Raw genomic sequence first — 20,907 nt, forward strand, 5'->3', positions numbered from 1 at the left:
TTGTTGTGTGTCGGTGTTGTCAATAATCTATTCCAACAGTCGGTTCATGGATATTCTAGATTGCGAACAATAAGTTGATATGGTTTTATGTTTGTTCGCAGCATACCTTTCCTCGAGCTGGAGCTTGATGACTGACCTTTGACGATCATGTTAGGAATTCTTGCCCACGAGAAGATACTTATGTAAATTCTCGTTGAAATTATTAATAAAATAAAGTTTGACATTTATTATGTATTTGAATTGAAAGCGTTATTTCTTATTTAATGAGATTTATTAAACATTCATTATTCCATAGCCTCCGTATCTAACTGAGTCACGTGCTGGGCACCTGAGTTCGGGCGGTGTGCTAAAACATGGTCGATGACTGATATACGCCTGGAAAACTATATCTAAAGTCATATATGTGGAACACATTGGTGAAGGCTGATCACTATGTGGGAGCATTCTACACTTGCGGTAAGTGTACGACCCGGACAGGTCTTGGTGTAGATGTGTCGTTTAAGGACCATTACGACACACTAATCGAGGCCACTATGATGGTCACAGTGAGAATTGATCTAAATTCTGAAGTGATCATGGACACTGGGTTATGTTACTGAGCTCTTTGACTCATTCGCTAAAAGGCTATTCATGCTAATCACAGCTTATGTCTTGGGAGTTTTCTCAGAGCATAATTCGAGTGGGAAATGATTTACAGATACAGAATCCAGCCTTCCTGAAAGAAGGTTAATGTTCTCTCACCTAAGGGTTGATTCTAGAACCGATAGATTGCGCGCACTTTCGAAGTAAGTAACGTTCAAAAGAATCTTTCGTTGGGGAAGCAATAATGCTTAGGGCTGATATATATCAAGAGAAGTATAACGGAAAAATTGACTTCTCTTGACACGGGTTGAACCTGGAGGATCTTGATCACGAACTGACTATATCAGTGGACACTCGTCACGATGAGTAAATATAATTCTAGTATAAAGGAGACTTCAGTCTTGGCTTACAAGGTGGAGTATTTGACCAAGATTAGACGAATCGATGGACAAAAGAGAAAGGACTATTTCGTCTTGTTCATCGGATTTGTTAAGCTCCTATTACTAGGTCCATAGTCCCCGATTCGGCTCTGATAAAGGCGGATAAGAACTTTCGTATAATAATATTTATCATTATTAATCTCACTTGCTGTAAATGTGATTGGCAGCATTAATTCTGGAAAACGGGTATTCGCAGAATTAAATAAATATTTATGGTAGAATTGTTTATTTATTGTTTGATCAAGTAAATAAACAATTATTAATTATTTGTTTATTGTTGGACCAAGTAAATAAATAATTAATTGGGTTTTAAGCAATTGGGCCATGCACAAAATATGAAAATCGGATTTGGGAATTTTTGGCACTAGGGTTTGCGCAAATCCCCCCTTGGCCGTGTGCCTAAAATTCGAAATTTATAATATTGGTATTTACCAATATTTTCTCTTTAGGTGTTTAAATAAAGGAGAGATAAAAATATAAGATATTGTCATATATTTTCTCCTTATTTAAAGGAAAGTATTTAGGAGAATATTTAGGAGAATAATATATTCTCCTTTATTATCTCACTAAATAAATTATTCTCTATTTAAATAAAAGAATAATATCCCATAGATATTGATCTGATGGATGAGAGAAAAAGTAGGATTCACTTGTTGAGATCCAAGGGCCTAGATTAAATCCTCTAGTGTGAACACAATAAAAGGAAATAAAATATTCTGGAAGATTTCATGAATATCTCCTTTTACTATAAATAGGGGTTCATGAGAAGGCAAAAATAAGAAATTATTTTAAGCAATTTTTTAGAGAAATTTCGTGCAACCTAGCCCTCCCTTGGCCGTGCACTTCTGCTTCTCTTCCCCTCGGAAATTCGTTTCCATTCTTAGTAAAATAAGAGAGATCTCGAAACACCTAGTTTCGTGATCTAATGAGATAAAGACTGTGCCCACTCATCTTTCTTATTCGTCTCGGAGATTACATTTCGGAAGACTAAGGTGTCATCACATCGAGTCCTTGAAGTAGAGTCCCTTATTTGATCGTGTGGAGGCTTGTACGTTCAAGATGAAGACGGATTGTGAAAGCTTTCAGTTCGTGAACCAAAAATCAATAAAAGTACTTGTTTACTCTTGTTTCGGTTGCTTGACTTATATGCTCTCTTATAATTTTTAATTAACGTAAATCTAGATCTTGTCATATAATCATTGAATTAATTAGCTCAGGATTAGCGTAATTAATTACTTTTCCGCATTTATATGGTTATATGGGGGAATCATCCCCGACAAGTGGTATCAGAGCTAGTCGATTTACTTAATTAATTTATTCGTTCATGTGATTAAATTTAATATGGTTTGAATGAATTTATATTTTGATATGAAGTTCATGCAATTCAATATATGATTATGTGAATTGTGATTTGTGGTTGATCGTAGAATTTTTTGATTCTCGCTTTTCTAGATTTTTTGTACACCCGAAATTCAAAGGGTATAGGATTTTTTGTAAATCTTTTATTATTATTATTATTTTTGTAATCCGACGAGCGACGTTCTTGATCACGATGATCGGCGAGAAATGAGACGGACACACAACGAAGAAGCATGACGGACGAAGAAAGCCTCAACGACTACGCCAGAAGAAAACTTGTCACAAAATTTTGTGACAAGTCTCGGCCGTCCTCTTCGTGCCGGGCCACGCCCTCGTGGCGGCGGCGGTCCGGTGCAGCCTCAAGTCTAAACTTGACCTAGGTCAAGATTAGAGGATTCGTCTGGGCCTCAGCCCGGAAACCCTAGTGGGCCCACGGGCCCACTCATTAAAAAAAAATGTACCAAAAAAAATTTTAAGTTTTTTAAATGTTTTATTTAATTAATTGTATGGGCTGAGCCCTAATGATTTTTATTTAAAACATTACAAAATAAATGATTATGATATCGATTTATTTTAAATGGGACATTGAAATGGGCCCTTACTTAATTAATTTTTTCGATAAAAAACTTAGAAAAATTAAATAATTTGATATTGATTTATTTTTTCTAAAGGACATAAGAATGGGCCTAATTGAATCCATGGGTCAATATGATTGGGCTCATCTTAAAATTTTTCTTTAAAGAGTCAATTAGGATACGATCAACACAAATCAAACCATGCTTGCTATGCTTGTTTATTTAATTGCTTCGCCATGCTTGTATGCTATAAGTTAGATCGTGTATCGTATGTTTATTGTTTTCATGGGCTTTCATTCATTAAAATTGTCTAATTGGATTAGGATATTTAATTAATGAATGAGTTGAACGGATCGGAGAGCTTTGTCACCAAGCCGATAAGAGGCTAAGCTGAGAGGTACTTAAGAAGACCTAGTGTCTCACCTTCTCTACTGGGAGCTTTTCCGTGAAGGAATACTATTAGGATAATCAAGACTAGAATGTCACAATTTCCTAATGACTAAGCTATATCGAAACTTATTGTTTTTAAAGGTAGCTTAGAATCACTCGAGCTTTTAATATGATTTAGTAAACACGAGTGTATCACCTAGATTAAAGTTAATGCTAGGAAATTAAAATACTAAAAGTATATTGAGTCTTAGGCCTCCAACATTGACACAACACCGTGAGGATGAAAGATCCCCTCGTGACCGGCGGTTTTCTAAACATGGTGGTCAGTTCCATTCGTAAGGGCTTTTCTAATTCCAATACCAATGTTGTGTCTCTGACGATAGGTGGGAGGGTTAATCCCTGCGTGTACTAGTTACGCTAGTGCGTATGGGCTAGATTTCTTTCACTGAAATGTTGGGTCGACTCATGCATGAACCAACCGGTGGTTGCTCATGTGGTCAACGATTCCTATTAAAATGTTAGTTAGTGAGCATAGTTATGAAGGTACATGTACTGTGATTGTTCACTAATCTGAGATGGTTCTCATTTTCACTAGGTGCACTCCGTTACGTCACCAGAATGAAATGGACTATGACTATTAGTCGAATTACCTTGGAATATAAAAAAACTGGGTCTTTTAATATCTTTAGTATTTTTCCCCGTGCTTATGCATTATGTTTTTTATTTCCTAAATTTATATGATGAATGTTTTTTCTCTTCATTAGTAATTTATGTACTTGTATATTATTAATTTCAGCATGACTTCGAATTATGATCTCTTGAAGTATATCATGGATAACAAAATGAAGTCTGGTGAATGCGCAGTTCTCTATATGAGAAACATGTCGGATTGGATGAATCTAGCTGCCTTTCGGGGCACAAAGATTGATGAGGCAACTCGGGTTGAAATCATTCTGAATTCACTCGCCGAGGAATACGCCGATTTGTCATTTACTTTTGTGGTTTTGACCCGGATTATAAGATGATGGAGTTTCAAAGCGAACTTCTTTCTTGGCGTGATGGTTTGGTAGAGTATGCTTACCATCAGGTGCAACCGAGTTTGGCACCACAGCCTTGTCCACCTTCACCAGAAGATTTACCATTAGAGAATGTTCTCGTAATGGAAAGGCCATCACTTATAGTGATTCCTGATGATGATGACATCAGCCTTGAGTCGTGTGAAGGTAATGTACCGTTCACTCACTTACATGTATTAGAAGCATTATATGCTGGAGATTCTCTCTCGTCCTGGATAATTGATTCGGGGACAACTAATCATGTTTGTACAACCTTACAAGTGTTTGACTCGTGGGAGGAACTGAGGGGAGACGAACTATAGCTTAGAGTGGGGAACGGAGAGTCCTTCACGGCTAAAGCTTTAGGAATAGTTCGACTCCGATTTGGAAATAAATATTTGATATTAGATTCAGTTTATTTCATTCATGGGTTCTGTAGAAACCTAATTTCAGTTTTTGAATTACTTAAACAAAAATTTTCTTTATCTGTGAATGAGAAACCTATGAGTGTTTCTTTAGATGGAATATTAATATGTGATGCCTTATTATATAATGGTTTATATGTATTAACTCCTGAAAATAAATGTTCATTTAATGCTGAAATGTTTAAAGTAGCTAAACCCACATCTAATAAGAAAATTAAACTGTCTAGTGATGAACAAACCTATTTATGGCACTTAAGACTTGGTCATATAAATATAAAGAGGCTAGAGAGGCTTTCAAGGCTTGGGCCGTTGAAACACCTTCAAGTGGGAACTCTGCCTGTTTGTGAATCCTGTATTGAAGGAAAAATGACCAAGCGATCTTTTGCTGGAAAAGGATTAAGAGCCACCGAACCTCTGCAACTTGTTCACTCTGACGTCTGTGGACCAATGAGTGAAGCTGCGAGAGGCTGTTATGAATACTTCGTCACATTTACTGACGACTATTCTAGAAATGGTTTCATTTACCTAATGCAACGAAAATCTGAAACTTTTAGTAAGTTCAAAGAATTTCGTGCTTGTGTTGAAAAACAATTGGGTAAGACTATTAAGACCTTTCGATCGGATCGGGGAGGCGAGTTCTTAGACAATGAGTTCACCGATTACTTGCTTGAGCATGGGATTGAGTCGCAATTATCGGCTCCTGGTAACCCTCAACAAAATGGGGTTGCTGAAAGGAGAAATAGAACTTTATTAGACATGGTAAGATCCATGATTAGCTACTCTTCACTTTCAACATCTTTCTGGGGTTATGCATTAAAGACTGCCATGTATATCTTAAATCAAGTTCCTTCAAAATCTGTATCCGAAACACCCAAAGTACTATGGAATGGAGCACCTAAAGGTTTGAGTCACTTCCGTATTTGGGATTGTCCTGCTCATATCTTGAAAAAGAAATCGAGCAAGCTGGAACCAAGAACAAACGTTTGTTTCTTTGTTGGTTATCCAGAAGGGACAAAAGGAGGTATATTAAACATTCGTTTCAACTCATGCTACTTTTCTTGAAGATGATTATGTTAAAAAATCATAAGCCTCGAAGTACAATTATACTCGAGGAAACTGTTAGACCAACCCCGAAGACTAACGTCCAAGGGGATCCATCTCCACCTACAATTGTTGTGAGAGTGGGAGATGAAGAAGAAAACACAAATGTTCACTACTACAAATGTTGGATTATACAACCCACTTTCTACAACGCTTAACATAAGCGTTGTAGAAACTAGGGATTCTGAAACGCTTAACATAAGCGTTGTAGAAACATAGTGTTTCTACAACGCTTATGGCTAAGCGTTGTAGAATCTCAGTGTTTCTACAACGCTTATGGATAAGCGTTGTAGGATATGATAGTTTCTACAACGCTTAAAGCTAAGTGTTGTAGAAGTACATAAATTTCAGATTTTCCACAACGTTTAAACTATCCGTTGTAGAATCCTCGCCGCGGCACCACGTGATTTATGCCTCGGCGAGAACTTTCTACAACGCTTTGTAAAAGCGTTGTAGAAGGACGGGTCTCGCCGCGGCACAATTTAAACATCGCCGCGGCGACTCATTCTACAACGCTTGTTACAAGCGTTGTAGATTCATGTCGCCGCGGCGATAACTATTTCTCGCCGCGGCGAGATAATTTCGCCGCGGCTAGAAATATCCTCCGCCGCGGCGAGGTGGATACCGTGGCCAAGCAGTTTTTTAAGAAACTGTCTCGCCGCGGCGAGGGAGGAATCTCGCCGCGGCGACCCGTTCCTACAATGGATATTATAACCGTTGTAGGAACGTCTCGCCGCGGCGAAGAGATATTTTCGCCGCGGCGAGAATTTTTAGGTTTTCACTATAAAAGGCCGTTTTCAGTTTTTTTCTCATTTTTTCCAATACCCACACACGAGACAACCATTTTCGGCCGCTTCTCTCCAGTTTTTTTCTTTCAAAATCCCTCGCCACGTCCTCGCCGCCCCAAAATCTCGCCGTCGCCTTGTCCTCGCCGCCAACTCTCTCTCGCCTTGTCCTCGCCGTCACTTTTCTCTCGCCGAGTCCTCGCCGTGCTTCCTCTCGCGCCTCTCTCTCTCTCTCTCTTGCCGCGTCATTGTAAGGTATGATTTTAAAAGTTTTTTAAGGTGTATATTGATTTAATTTGGTGTTGTTGATATGGATTTCTTGTTGTTTACCCGAATTGCATATAGTTTGATTTTTTGAATTCACAAATTTAGGGTTTTGTTTGATTTTCTCTTATTAGAACAAGAAATTAGGGTTTGGGTTAGTGGAATTTGAATGAGTGAATTTAGGTTAGTGGAATTTGAATGAGTGAATTTGAATGAGAATTTGAGTTAAATTGAAATGTCCGGATTGTGTTTGACATATTGTTACATAGGTTAGTGGTTAAAATGGTTATGTATATTAATGTTGAGATTGAATTGTTTATGAATTGGTGATTGATCGAATTGTTCATGAATTTGTGATTGGTCGAATTGTTTATGAATTATTTGTGATTGTTGGAATTGTTTATGATTATGTTTTGTAGGAGCTTGAAAATGCCTCGAACTAAAAACACGGCCTCCAAGGCTCCGAGCTCTTCCAGAGGTCAGAGTAAAGTAAAAAGCATGCGACCTCGTCAACAGTCTCCCGAAGAGGAATACAACTCGAGTATCTTTACTAGCAAGGTGGCAGAGGAACGCTACGACAAAATCTTGCCGCGTAACATTATCCATGAGAGAGGATTCAATGTAAGCAATACGTCGGATATAGGAAAGCAAATCCGCAACAGCATAGTTGGTCATGATTGGGGGAGGTATTGTGCTGTACCCGAGTTCGATTCGAACGTCAACTTCGTGTACGAATTCTACGCAAACTTGCCGGACTCCCAAGGTGATGTTGTGACGGTCCGTGGGAAACGGGTCGATATGAGTATCGAAGCTATCAACGATCTTCTTGGGACCCCAGATGTGCCTTTCGAGAACGAGGGCTATCGAGAATGACTAAGAAGTTGCAGCCATGAGGAGATGTCACAGGTGTTGTGCATTCCGGGAGAGGATTGGGTCACTGAAAAAGGAAAAAGGGTACTCAAGCGTGACCAACTCACCAGGATCGCTAAAGCGTGGATTTACTTTGTTTGCGCTCGTCTCTATCCAATCAAGCACTTCACCACTCTCGACGAGGATCGTATCCAGGTGTTGTTCTGCATTGTTAAAGGCCTTTCCATTAACGTCGGTCGATTCATCTATAATTGGATGAAGAAACTCGACTATACTAATGAACGACACGGTTTGCCATATCCGGCGATCATTACCGGCCTTTGTACAAATGCGGGGGTACCACGCTCGAAAAGGGATACGATACACAGTTCAATGGGGCCTATTACGGATTCCATTATCGAGCGGTACAAGATTAGGGAGGATCCACAAGCGGAGGAAGAGGAAGAAGCGTAGGAAGAGGGTGAAGAGGGGGAAGCGGAGCCCCTATTGCGCTTACCAGCGCCTCCGGTAATCGACCCCGCCACCATCGACTACATTGCTCATTGCTCCAACTATCTCGTCGGCGGGTTCCAACACACGCAACAGTACATGCACCAACAAGCGGAGTATGGCGCCTCTCACATCAATCAGTTGAACGATCTCTACTCTCGGTGGGACATCAACCAAGAGAATCAGGTGTTATTTCCTCCATATCCTCAGTACTTCGACTATCCGTACGCACCACCACAGTGGCCACCGCATATGGCACCTCCTCAATATCCGGCGAACCCACCACCACCACCACCGAATGACGAGTAAATTTCAAGAACCAACAACACCAACTCTTCCATATAAATTTCAAACTCTTTTTAAATTTAAGTTTCAGTTTAAGACTCGCTTGGTGTGTTTTATTTGTGTGTTTGAGACTCGTTTGGTTTGTTTTATTTGTGTGTTTGAGACTCGTTTGGTTTGTTTTATTTATTGTAGAAATTTTAATTGAATGATCATTTTTAGTTGGAGAATTGGTTAAACATTGCAAAAAAGTGAATGAGTACCTGGTAGAGTGCTTCTTCGCCGCGGCTAGGTACCTTTCTCGCCGCGGCGTGACTATTCTCGCCGCGGCACAGTATATTTTCCGCCGCGGCGAGTGATCTACGCCGCGGCTAAAATATCACCTCGCCGCGGCGAGAGTTTGATTTTTTTTATACCGAGAGTCTGTATTTTTTAAGAACTTGTCTCGCCGCGGCGAGTTGATATTCCCGCCGCGGCGTAATGACCTCGCCGCGGCATGGAATATACGTTGCCGCGGCGAGGTTTCTACAACGCTTTATTTAAGCGTTGTAGAAGTGTCCTCGCCGCGGCAGGATTTGTATTTCGCCGCGGCGAGAAATTGATTTTTTTATACCGAGAGTCTTTGTTTTTTAAGAACTTGTCTCACCGCGGCGAGTTGATATTCCCGCCGCGGCATGGAATATACGTTGCCGCGGCGAGGTTTCTACAACAGTTTAGTTCGGCCAGGCGAGGCGAGCTGATGAGCTCGGCCGGGCGAGGCGAGCTGATGAGCTCGGCCGGGCGAGGCGAGCTGATGAGCTCGGCCAGGCGAGGCGAGCTGGTGAGCTCGGCCGGGCGAGGCGAGCTGACGAGCTCGGCCAGGCGAGGCGAGCTGGTGAGCTCGGCCGGGCGAGGCGAACTGACGAGCTCGACAGGGCGAGGCGAGCTGACGAGCTCGGCCAGGCGAGGCGAGTCAAGACATTGTCTCGCCGCGGCGAGGTAATATTCCCGCCGCGGCGGGATACCCTCGCCGCGGCATGTAATATACGTTGCCGCGGCGAGGGTTCTACAACGCCTGTTTAAGCGTTGTAGAAGGGTCCTCACCGCGGCAGGATTTATATGTCGCCGCGGCGAGATTTTCATTTTTTTATACCGAGAGTCTGTGTTTTTTAAGATCTAGTCTCGCCGCGGCGAGGTAAAATTTTAGCCGCGGCGTGATATCCTCGCCGTGGCATGGAATACACGTTGCCGCGGCGAGGTTTCTACAACGCTTGTTTAAGCGTTGTAGAAGGGTCCTCGCCGCGGCAGGATTTGTATTTCGCCGCGGCGAGATGATCCTGCCACGCCGAGAGTTGTACTCAGCCGCGGCGATGTCGGAGAAATTTAATGTTAATGTAAATGACATTGTATAGAGAAATTTTGAATGGAAAATAACGTTGTCTACAGGAGAATAACATCAAATCCAAAATGAAAATACATTATCTAAATGTTTAATATCAAACAAAAATAGGATCTATATCCTTACGAAGTAGATGTGACACATCGTCATCATTAAAATCATCTACCTCTTGATCAATTGGCGGTAATCCTGATGTGAACGGAGCAATGCTAGACATGTCTTCGTCTTCTTCTTCGTTACCGTTTCTCGCTTTCATATGAACCACTAACGATAACTCAGGATTTGCTGGATCCGAAACATAAAACACTTGACTTGCTTGCGAAGCCAAAATAAATGAATCATTCTCGTAGCCAATCCGTCTAAAGTCGACAATTGTAACTCCTTCATTATCAACTTTAACGTGATTATTGTCTGCCCATTTGCACTTGAATAATGCGACTCGCAACCCGCAGTAATCAAGTTCCCAAATATCTTCAATGTATCCGTAATACTTCATAAAAGCATGTTTTGGATTCTTATCTTTTGCCGACGAAACATGTAAAGCTTCAGCAAACAATGTAACACCACTATTTTGTACGGGATGCTAGTTGTCACGTTCCCTTGTGTAAAATGTAAAACCATTAACAGACCAAGCAGTGTACCTTGTAACCATTGAGGACGGCCCGCCAGATAGTTTACTCAACGTAGATGAATGTCCTGCCTCTTTAAATATGCGTTTTCCAAGCCAGTTTTGAAAAAAGCGGTTGTGCTCTTCTTGCAACCATTTTTCATTTCTACCCTTCTTTGGATTATTCACTCTCAACTCATTCAAATGAATATCAACAAATGGCTTGACCTCGGAAACGTTGTGTAGCACATGGAGACTTGCTTGCTCCCATTCTTTTCGGTTGACGATCGAATAAGTACCTATAATGATACAAATACTTAAAAATAATGTTCATATATAATTTAAATAAACAAATAAAGTGTTAAAAAAATACCTTTAGATAGAGGTTTTGAATCAAAATTGGTATTCTTGGGTAACCCAATTTCGTCTGTTTTAGCTAAATACTCAGAACAAAACTCAACCGACTCTTCTGCTATGTAATTTTCAACTATGCTTCCTTCCGGCCTATTGTAGTTCTTCACGTAGCTTTTCAACACTTTCATATAACGTTCGATTGGATACATCCACCGTAAAAATACGGGCCCTCCTAATTTCACTTCACGTACCAAGTGGACGGTTAAGTGGATCATTATGTCGAAAAACGAAGGTGGAAAGATCTTTTCGAGCAAGCACAGAGTTTTCACCAATTCTGACTGCATTAAATCCAATCGAGTTGGATCGATGACCTTCGAGCAAATCGAGTTAAAGAATACACATATCTTTGATATTGCAAACCTCACATCTTTTGGCACAATTCCTCGCAAAGCAAGAGGCAACATTTGTTGTAGCAGCACATGACAGTCGTGCGTCTTCATTCCAGTAAGCCTCAAATCTTTCAAAGACACGAACCTCTTATAGTTTGACGAATGACCTTCGGGGACTTTAATAGAAGCAAACCAGTTACACAATTTCTTCTTCTCCTTTCGATCTAGAGTGTACTTTGCCGGTGGTAATTTTGTTTTTTTCCCACCCCCGTCCTCGGGATGCAAAATGCTTCTTATATTCATCTCTTTGAGATCCAATCGAGATTGTATTCCGTCTTTCGATTTATTTGGATCATCAAGAAGTGTACCAATAAGCGATTCGCAAACATTTTTCTCGATGTGCATAACATCCAGACAATGCCGGACGTAGTGTGTCTTCCAATAAGGAAGGTCGTAGAAAATCGATTTCTTCTTCCAAGGATTCTCTTTGAACGATTCTTTAGTACTAGCACTCCGCTTTCTTTTCCCAAGCACTTCATTGACGTTTTTAACCATCTCATAGACATCTTCACCAGACAAAATTCTAGGAGGGGGTCGTTCTTCTGAATTTCCATCAAACGCTTGTTTCAATCTTCTATACGAGTGATCTCTTGGTAAGAATCTTCTATGACCCAGAAAAACAGTTTTCTTACCATGCTTCAAACGGATGGAAGATGTGTCTTTCATGCAAATCGGACAACCAATCGAGCATTTCACAGAGTATCCTGACAAGTTTCCATAGGCCGGAAAATCGTTAATAGTCCACATTAACATTGCCCTTAAGTTGAACGAATCTCCACGGTAAGCGTCTTTAACTTCCATCCCTTTCTCCCATAACATCTTCAAATCATCGACCAACGGTGCCAAATAGACATCAATATCATTTCCTGGTTGATTCGGTCCTGAAATCAAAAGCGTTAACATCAAGAACTTTCTCTTCATACATAGCTTTGGAGGGAGATTGTAGTTCACAAGTATAACCGGCCAAACACTGTATTTACTGCTCATCATGCTGAACGGGTTCATTCCATCAGAAGCTAAACCAAGGCGCAAATTTCGAGTATCAACACTGAAATCCTTATACTCTAAATCGAATGATTTTCACTGTGCAGCATCAGCAGGATGTCTCAACATACCATCATCGATACGCTTTTCGGAGTGGCAAACCATGTTCTTCGCGTGTTTGACACTATTAAACATTCGACGAAAGCGCGGCATTGGAGGAATGTACCATAACGACTGAAATATATTTAATGAAAATCAGTAATAAATAATGAATATGAGCTACATGTATTTCCTAATCAAGTGATGAAAATGTACGTACCTTAACTGGAATTCCTTTAACCCCGTTACATGGAATTTTACCCTTCTTCCACCGTGACTCTTTGCACGTCGGACATTCATCTAGATCTTCATACTCGTGTCTATATAAAACACAATCATTTGGGCACGCATGGAATTTCTCGTACTTCATGCCTAATGTACCCAAAGTCTTCTTTGCTTCATACATACTTAAAGGTACTTTATTGTCTTTCGGAAATGCATCTTTCAGTGTTTCCAACAATAGAGTAAAACTAGTGTTTGTCCAACCCCCCGACGCCTTCAAATGAAATAATGTAACTAAAAATGACAACTTCGAATAGCTTGTACACCCTTCATATAATGGTGTCTCCGCATCATTCATCATGGACTCAAACAATTCCGGTCGCTCAACAAAATCGTCCTCCAAATCATTCATCATTCCGCACATATCATCAATATCATCTTCAACATCATCCTCATTTGCCGTAGAACGAAAAACCTCACCATGGTAGAACCATCTTTGATACGAGGTCATTATTCCATATGCAAACAAATGGGTCCGAACGACATCAATCGAAAAATGTCTATGATTTCCACATTTAATACAAGGACAACGAATAGATTTCAAATCTACCATGTTCTCTCTAGCAAAATCACAAAACTCATCTACACCTTTCCGATATATCTCATTCAATCTATTCTCCCACATCCACTTCCTCATATTCATAGAAAAACCCTAATTATACAAAAAATTACCAATTCTAATTAGTATAAACTATCAAGAGAACAACAATTAGAAGAAGTTAAAGAAGAACTTACAAGATTTGAATGTGTAGATGAGACTAATAAACGAGGACGCTCTAGAATGAGTAGAAAAGGTACTGGAAATATTTTTTCGAGTGAGGTTATGAGAGAGTTCAAAGTGAAAAAGACCAGAAATGAGAATTTATATCACCAGTCTCGTGTCACTCGCCGCGGCGAACTTTCTACTTCGCCGCGGCGAGACATTCTACAACGCTTACCATAAGCGTTGTAGAATGTCCTCGCCGCGGCAAAAATATGCGTTCACCGCGGCGACATATCACGCCGCGGCGAGGTACAAATCCCGCCGCGGCAGGAGTCCTGCGCCGCGGCGGGAACAAGTCGTCGCCGCGGCGAAAAACTTACCGAGAGCACCATGTTCCAGACATATACTCTCGCCGCGGCATCATACAATTCCCGCCGCGGCGAATGTATTCCTCGCCGCGGCGGAAATTAGCCTTCGCCGCGGCGAGGCTTCTACAACGCTTACTTAAGCGTTGTAGAAAGGTCTCGCCGCGGCGGAAATTGTATATTGCCGCGGCGAGGACATCTAGGGTTACCTCGCCGCGGCGATGCCACATTTTCGCCGCGACGAGACGTTTCTGGGTAACTCTCGCCGCAGCGAGAATTTGGTTTCGCCGCGGCGAGGATCCTACAACGCTTATTCTAAGCGTTGTAGAATCATCTCGCCGCGGCGAGAAATACACTTCGCCGCGGCGAGATCCTACAACGCTTAGAATAAGCGTTGTAGGAGCGTTAAAAAATCTGAAATTTTCAAATTTTTTTAACTACCCGCGCCCATTCATATCTATACTTAGGGTTTTTTTTTCCCTCTCATTTCCCATTCTCATTTCTTCTCATCTCTATCTCTCTTGTCCTTCTCTCTCTCCGCCCGTCCCTCTCTCTCTCCGCCACTCTCTTGCCGCCCGTCCCTCTCTCTCTCTCCGCCACTCTCTCTCTCTCGGCCCCTCTCTCTCTCTCCGTCCCTCACTTCGCTTAACTACCGCGCCCTCCCGCGCGTTCTCTCCGACCCTCAACTCCCTCTCCTCGCCGTGCGCCGCGCCCACGCCGCCCTCTCTCACCTCGCCGTGCGCCCACGCCGCCCTCCCTCGCCGTGCGCCCTCACCTTGCTCGTGCCCACCCTCGCCGCGCGCCCTAACCTCGCCGCGCGCCCTCACCTCGCCTCACCACCTTCTCTTCGCCGCCCTTGTGCTCGTCCAACTCCGGGTAATGTTTTTGAACATTTTTACATGAACTTATTTAGTGTGAATTCGATATTGATTTGAAATTAGGAGATATTGTATTGGATTTAAGTTTATTGAATTGAAGTTTGATATTGATTTGATTTGAGAAATATATTTGATAGTAGATTGAATTGGGATTGAAATTGTGTTTTTGTTTAGAATCGGATTGGATTTGAGTTTATATTGTGATTGGAGTTGAGTTTATATTTGATTTTTGTTACATTTGAGTTGAAATTTTGATAACATTTGAGTTGAAAATTGAAATTATGATTTGAATTTTGTTTATTAGATTCAATGTCGTCCACTACTACTACTTCTAGCGGTAGTCGTAAAAGAAAAATTAGAAGACAACTAGCGCTTAACTCCGATGAACAAGGAAAACGAAGAAACACTCTTATGGGTCGGGTTAATAAGGCTAAAACACTTGGTAAAAAAATCCCGGTACAATTTGATGATAAAGGGCAACCAATCGGTAAAGAGGGTGATGAGTTGTCGAGTTACTTTGGCGTGTTAGCAAGAGAACACGTTCCACTTTCGATGCGTGATTGGAGATGTAAAGACAACGCCCAAATTAAAGAACGGATTTGGAACGAAATGCAAGAAGGATTTACGATTCCTATCGAACAAAAACACGATTGCCTTATGAGAGTCGGAGAAGCCGCAAGGTTATTTCGTCATGAGATATACAACGATCTACTCAAAGACATAACCAATGAACCAATCGCCTTAAAGAGACCGGCTTGTATTTTGAAATACTATACAAGTATCACCGAAGAAGATTGGATAGCATTTGTTGAATATAGGCGAACCGAAATGTTCAAACAAACATCGGAACATGGGAAATCAAATATCGGAAAAAGTGTGTACAAATCTCGAACGGGCCGAAATGGATATCGAAAGCTTGATCAAGAAAATGTTAGATTCATTTTTTTCTTTTAGTTATTTCAAATGTTGCAATTATTTTTTAATTTATTATATAATTACTTCTTACTAGCATGACGAAACGGGGGAATGGCCTACGAAAGAGGAACTTTGGATTGACTCGCGAATGAAAGACGTAGATAACTACAAGGATGAGAAAGACAAATTGATGGGAGAAAAAATCGTAAGTTCTTTACCTTTGTTATAACAATTAACCTTGTAATTTTATTTTCAAATAATTTTATGTGTAGAAAACGTTATCCCAACAAGCATCGCAAGGGACATGGTTGCCGGAATCGGGAAAGAGTGTTTTGCAAGAAGCTTTGGGAACGTCGCGAGTTTGCGGTCAATCCAAACACACGTCGCGTTTTAAGTATTTTGTTCCTCCAACGCCCAACGAAGAAGTAATGAAGATGCGTGGGGAAATGAGCGAGTTAAAGTCTTTGGTGATGAAGGCCTTCGGTGGAAATGGTAGCATTAATGTCGAGTCGCCTAGTGTTGAGCAAGTGGAAGGGAATCTCAACGCGAAGGTTGTTGATGATAAAGAGATGGCAAATGTTGAAGAACACGTCAATGAAGCGGTCTCTTTAGGTATGTTTAATTTTTTTTATCTATTTATTAAAGATAAATGTTTTGGTATTAAGTTATTGATAAAATTCTTGATTCGCTTAGAACACGACGATGTTGATGATCGTCCGAAGATCGATCCTATCATTGTTGATGATCGTCCGAAGATCGATCCTATTGTTGTGGAAAAACCCAATAGTGTTCGTGCTAGTTGCTCTTTGAATCCAACCACGCCGGTGACACCGAGTTCGGATGAAAGCGTCGAGTGTCTTCTTTTCATTGATGACACCGAGTTTGGAGGCACAATTCATGTTGCAAATGGGCGAGCGTACATGAATGGAGGCGTAGTTCATTTCTCACCTTTGGAGGAAGGAAATTTACGCGTGGCCGTTTTGGGGGTTTTGATTAAAAAAGCAAAATTGCCAATTCCCACCGAAGAAGCTCAAACCGTTGAAGATGCTATAGGCGGGTTTGTCTCGTGGCCAAAGAGACTCATGGAAATGGACTCGGGAATAGAGAGTCGCGGTCCGGTTGTCAAACAACTCTCAAAGCTCGGTTTTGAGAGTGAAGCTAGCATCGATGATGCTAAGAAGATTCCGTACAAGGTGATTAATCCCAAGTATCGATTGCTCGCTCAACATGCCAACAAAGTAATGTTACCGGAAGGGGATGTGATTATGGTCGATGTTAGTCCAAGTCTCGCGGCTATCCCGATTCCTGTGTCATTTGAAGACATTTCCGATTTTTTGCAATACTTGGAAATTGGCGCGGGGAGCATAACGGTTTATATGGAGTAAGAGTTTTCTTTATATGCGTTTTTTAATATCAATATTCAATATTTAGTGTTTTGATCAACTAAATATTTGTTTGTCATAGCTATCTACGCTCGAGGCTAGAAAAGGCGAAGAAGACTCGAAATTATTGTTTTATAAATCCGAGCTTAAGTTCGTATATCGAAAATGACGACGAGGAGGCTTATATGTCAAAACGAGTCAAGGAAGTTGGAAACGTGGTACGAGATTGCAAATTTGGTGAATTAGTTTTGATGCCGTATAACAAAGGTGCGCATTGGATGCTCGTTGTCCTCGACCTTTGGAGAAATAGCGCTATGTTCTTTGACCCGTTGAGAAATAAAATCCCAATCGATTTAAATCGATTGATAAAAAGGTAATATTTTGATTTCTTAAATAATTTTCATTATAAATCGTTCTAGATGTTTTTTCTCTTATAATCTCCGTGTTATATAGGGTTCTTGTTGATTTCAAGCTCGAGCATCGAAACGCCCATAGTAACGGGCAATCAACGTACATCAAGGCTTGGGACGCTCCGAGACAAACGGGAAACACGGAATGCGGGTATTTTGTCATTTCTTATATGCGTGATATAGTAGGTGTAGGAAAATTAGAAAATAAGAAATCCTATACAAAGGAGGATTTAGAGAGAGTTAGGGAAGAATGGGTAAGTTATGTACAAACATTTATTAACTGTGATGATTAGCTAGTTTTTTTGAAGATGTATATATTAGATTTTGAATGTTTTGAAGATGAGGATATTTGAAGATGAATGTATATATTAGATATTTTTTGTATTGAAGATTATTTTCAGGTGCTAGTATCGTGTAAAAAACAGATTCTGGATTGAAAATAAATGATTCTCGCCGCAGCGAACTTTTTTTCTCGCCGCGGCAAGTAATTCGAGCCGCGGCGGGAAATATTATTCGCCGCGGCGAGACAAGATACCGAGAGCAGGCAAATTAGAAATCTTAGTCTCGCCGCGGCGAGATTTTTTCTTCGCCGCGGCGAGTTTTTAAAAAAAAATTCATCCCCTTCCTACAACGCATTATAATCCGTTGTAGAATAATCTCGCCGCGGCTAAGATTTGACTTCGCCGTGGCGAAGTGTATTATTTGCCGCGGCGAGTTGATTCTACAACGGATTATTATCCGTTGTAGAATGTTCTCGCCGCGGCGTGGAACGTACCTCGCCGCGGCAAATAACTCGCCGCGGCGACGTATATTTCGCGCCGCGGCGACGTGCTTCTACAACGGATTGAAGATCCGTTGTAGAATATGTCGCCGCGGCGCGAATTATACGTCGCCGCGGCGAGATGTTTGAAAATGTTTAAAAATTACACAATGGATTCAACCCGTTGTAGAAGCTTCTACAACGCTTAAGAATCCGTTGTAGAAGCTTAGTTTCTACAACGGATAATTAAGCGTTGTAGAAAGCTGTTGGATTCTACAACGGATTTTTAAGCGTTGTAGAAGCTTCTACAACGCAGGATTCTACAACGCTTAAGAAGCGTTGTAGAATCATTCTACAACTGTTTTTAAGCGTTGTAGAATCCTATTTTTGTAGTAGTGGTTGGTCCAAGTGCTACACTACCTCGTCGTAGTGGGAGGGTCTCTAGAGAGCCCGACCGATATCTTGGTTTTGAAGCAAACGTCGTTGCCTTGGATGCGAACGACGACGACCCCGTGTCATTTAAAGACGCCATGGTCGACTTGGACAAAGAAAAATGGCTAGAAGCCATGAATCTAGAGATAGAGTCTATGCTCTCGAACTCAGTCTGGACTCTTGTAGATGCACCCGAACAAATTAGACCGATTGGGTGCAAGTGGATCTATAAGAGGAAAAAAGGAGCTGATGGACAAGTCGAAACCTTTAAGGCTAGACTTGTGGCTAAGGGTTTTACCCAAAGAGAAGGAATCGACTACGACGAAACCTTCTCTCCTGTAGACATGTTTAAATCCATCAGAATTCTTCTGGCCATTGCCGCTCATTACGATTATGAGATTTGGCAAATGGACGTAAAGACGGCATTCTTGAATTGCTATCTAGAAGAAGAAATCTATATGGCTCAACCAGACGGATTCATAGAAAAGGGTCAAGAGCACAAGGTTTGCAAATTATTGAAGTCCATTTATGGACTCAAGCAAGCGTCTAGATCCTGGAACCAAAGGTTTGATGAGGTGATCAAGACCTATGGTTTCGAACAAAACCTTTCTGAGCCTTGTGTTTACAAGTACTCGAAGAAAGTAGTTGTTTTCTTAATCCTTTATGTAGACGATATCCTCCTTATAGGAAGCGATATTAAAGTAATGTCTGACATAAAGGAGTGGCTGGCAAAGCAATTCCAAATGAAGGATTTGGGGAATGCTGCTTTTGTTCTAGGAATCCAAATCATTCGTGATAGGAAGAACAAACTACTAGCTCTGTCTCAAGGTACCTATATATAGATAAGGTACTTTCTCGCTTCTCGATGCAAAATGCCCATGGGGTATTATTGCCAATTCGTTTAGGAAAGTTCCTGTCGAAAGAGCAGTGTCCTAAGACACCGCAAGAAGTGGATGATATGAGTCGAGTTCCATATGCCTCAGCAGTTGGGAGTCTGATGTATGCCATGTTGTGTACTAGACCCGACATATGCTATGCAATGGGAGTTGTTAGTAGATACCAGTCAAACCCTGGTCAAGAACATTGGATAGCTGTTAAGCATATCCTAAAATATCTAAAGAGAACTAGAGACATGATGCTTGTATACACAAGTAATGACTTGGTGATACAAGGATACACTGACTCTGATTTTCAGGCAGACCGTGACATGTTGAAGTCTACGTCTGGATCGGTGTTCACTCTCAATGGAGGAGCGATTGTCTGGAGAAGCATTAAGCAATCTAGTATCGCAGACTCTACTATGGAAGCTGAATATATTGCAGCTTCCGAGGCAGCCAAAGAGGCTGTTTGGCTTAAGAATTTCTTAGCCGAACTGGAGGTAGTTCCTAAAATGAACGAGCCTGTGCAACTCCACTGTGATAACACTGGAGCCATCACAAACTCAAAGGAACCTCGCAGCCATAAGAGAGGAAAGCATATAGAACGAAAATACCACCTTATAAGAGAAATAGTTCGAAGAGGAGACGTGGCAGTCATGAAGATCTCGACGTTTGACAACATTGCGGATCCAATGACAAAGGGACTATCTGAACATGTGTTCATGAAACATGTGGGAGGAATAGGCATTAGATACATGCCATATCTTCTCTAGGTCAAAGTGGGAGATTGTTAGGAATTCTTGCCCACGAGAAGATACTTATGTAAATTCTCGTTGAAATTATTAATAAAATAAAGTTTGACATTTATTATCTATTTCAATTGAAAGCGTTATTTCTTATTTAATGAGATTTATTAAACATTCATTATTCCATAGCCTCCGTATCTAACTGAGTCACGTACTGGGCACCTGAGTTCGGGCGGTGTGCTAAAACATGGTCGATGACTGATATACGCGTGGAAAACTATATCTAAAGTCATATATGTGGAACACATGGGTGAAGGCTGATCACTATGTGGGAGCATTCTACACTTGCGGTAAGTGTTGGAATCGATCTAGGGTTTAAGAAAATAATTAACGCTTCGTTAAGCGGCGGAATTTTAAAAATTTTCTTTTACAAGTAAAACAGTTTTTACTAACCTAGACAAGTGCAAGTACATGTAACTAAAAACCAATATGAGCTATGAAGTTTACTAACCTTTCTTGAAGCTTGAACCTTGTAGAAGCTTTTGGAAAGTTGCGACGCTCGTCTCCCCTCGCAGCACGTCTCTCTTCCTTTCCTCGGCACCTCGAGCAACCACGAAAGTTTCTATCACTAAATCACTCGAAAAGAAGGAATCAGTGAGTGGGCACTT

At 41.1% G+C, this 20,907-nt stretch overlaps 1 protein-coding gene across 1 annotated transcript; it reads left to right on the top strand.

Annotated features, from left to right (window-relative positions):
* Positions 1 to 16,101: 16,101 nt before the first annotated feature.
* LOC149402370 (uncharacterized) lies at positions 16,102 to 20,266 on the top strand. Its single transcript, XM_089608342.1, has 4 exons — positions 16,102 to 16,243; positions 16,325 to 17,012; positions 17,096 to 17,163; positions 19,521 to 20,266. Exons 1-4 carry the CDS (start codon positions 16,102 to 16,104, stop codon positions 20,264 to 20,266), a joined length of 1,644 nt encoding a protein of 547 aa, XP_089464468.1.
* Positions 20,267 to 20,907: the final 641 nt, after the last annotated feature.

This window comes from Urtica dioica, chromosome 3, assembly GCF_054948205.1.
Source record: "Urtica dioica subsp. dioica isolate 48M chromosome 3, U.dioica_male_clone48M_v1_H2, whole genome shotgun sequence".
In the NCBI taxonomy this organism is placed as follows: domain Eukaryota; kingdom Viridiplantae; phylum Streptophyta; class Magnoliopsida; order Rosales; family Urticaceae; genus Urtica; species Urtica dioica.

Excerpts from the sequence above, each read along its gene's own strand:
- LOC149402370 (XM_089608342.1), top strand. The coding sequence starts at position 16,102 with ATGAAGGCCTTCGGTGGAAATGGTAGCATTAATGTCGAGTCGCCTAGT. Across the intron at positions 17,013-17,095 it reads AGCATAACGGTTTATATGGA|CTATCTACGCTCGAGGCTAG; the intron begins GTAAGAGTTTTC and ends TGTTTGTCATAG. Across the intron at positions 17,164-19,520 it reads TTTTATAAATCCGAGCTTAA|GAAAGTTCCTGTCGAAAGAG; the intron begins GTTCGTATATCG and ends CAATTCGTTTAG.